This window comes from Poecilia reticulata, linkage group LG2, assembly GCF_000633615.1.
Source record: "Poecilia reticulata strain Guanapo linkage group LG2, Guppy_female_1.0+MT, whole genome shotgun sequence".
Taxonomy (NCBI): domain Eukaryota; kingdom Metazoa; phylum Chordata; class Actinopteri; order Cyprinodontiformes; family Poeciliidae; genus Poecilia; species Poecilia reticulata.
Window position 1 is genome coordinate 46,197,820 of NC_024332.1, and position 1,367 is coordinate 46,199,186.

General features: G+C 40.7%; 1 protein-coding gene across 1 annotated transcript in view; it reads right to left on the minus strand.

Moving 5' to 3' along the window:
* mlphb (melanophilin b) overlaps positions 1-1,367 on the minus strand; it is a 34,647-nt gene that overhangs the window by 13,537 nt on the left and 19,743 nt on the right. Inside the window, exon 7 of the mRNA XM_017309498.1 lies at positions 431-689. Coding sequence (XP_017164987.1) covers positions 431-689 — 259 coding nt within the window. The remainder of the gene's footprint in view (positions 1-430; positions 690-1,367) is intronic.

A 1,367-nucleotide genomic window follows, 5' to 3' on the forward strand; every position in this document is an offset into this window, starting at 1 on the left:
GTTGAATATGATCAGGGGAAAAGGAGCTGCAACATAAATATCTCCAAAATAAGAGCATGAATATAAACATCTAATTATTTGACAAGAACTAAAGCAGCAACAATGATAATGAACTTAATTTAACTAAATGTTTACAAAACAACCAATAAATTGACCTGGGAATGAGCTACGGGGAGCTAAAGTTAGGAAACGGCTAAGCGCTAAATGGCTCATTAGCTCTGCTGTTAGCAGATTAACCCTTTAGCAGCAGATGAACACCAACATGTCTGACCTCCCTTCAGTTTCAGGGAACAATAAGAATCCAAAGGTTTTCCGGCCGACGCTGATCATGTACGGAGCCGAAACGCTGCCAAAACAAAAGCCTGTAAAACCAAACAGGATTCATTGGTGATCAAAGTGATCGGCTCCATCTGCTGGATGATTACTGGACCTGCGGCGCCGCGCCGGCTGAGCTCAGGCTCTCCTGAGACGTGTGGCTGCCCGGGTCCGGGTGGGACCGGTACGCCGGGACCTGGGGGCAAAGGTCGTCCTCGGCCTCGGAGTCGTCCAGGCTGGGCAGGAAGCTGCTGCCGCCCCGCAGGCCGATGCTGCCGCTGCCGCAGGACGAGTAGCTGAGCCGGGACGCGGAGCGGAACGGGGCGGTCCGGGCCTCCGCATACGCCATTTCATCTGGACACACAGAGGAGTCCGGTCATGACCTTTGACCTGCTGGCTGAGCCCGTAGAGTCTGAAGCTCTGGGTTCTGAGCTTCACGCTCTGGCATTGGGCCGGACCTGCTGGGACCTCCCAGTACTGGACCCGGTTCTGGAGCAAAAACACTGACAGCCATAATCTGAATGATTTAATCTGTCATGAAAGAGAAAACAGGGATTCATTCATTCATTCATTTTCATTCATTCATTCATTCATTCATTCATTCATCAATCTAAATATTTAGGTAAACTAAAAATTTAGTTTAAAGCTAAATATTCATTTATCAAACTGAAAACTTAAAATATTTAGTCTGAGGTTAAATAATTAATAAGGGAGAAAATGACTGAGATTATAAACGAAATATTTAGTTTGAAAAAATAATAAAAAATAAGAAAAATAAGAAAAAATAAGAAAAATAAAAATATTAAAAATAAGAAAAAAATAAGAAAAATAATAAATAAGAAAAATAAGAAAAATAAAAATATTAAAAATAAGAAAAAAATAAGAAAAATAATAAATAAGAAAAATAAGAAAAAATAAAAATATTAAAAATAAGAAAAATATTAAAAATAAGAAAAATAATGCCCAGTTTTACCTTTACTAACGGGTTAAATAACCCTGGGACCAAACTGGGACCAAACTGGGACCAAACTGGGACCAAACTGGGACCAAAC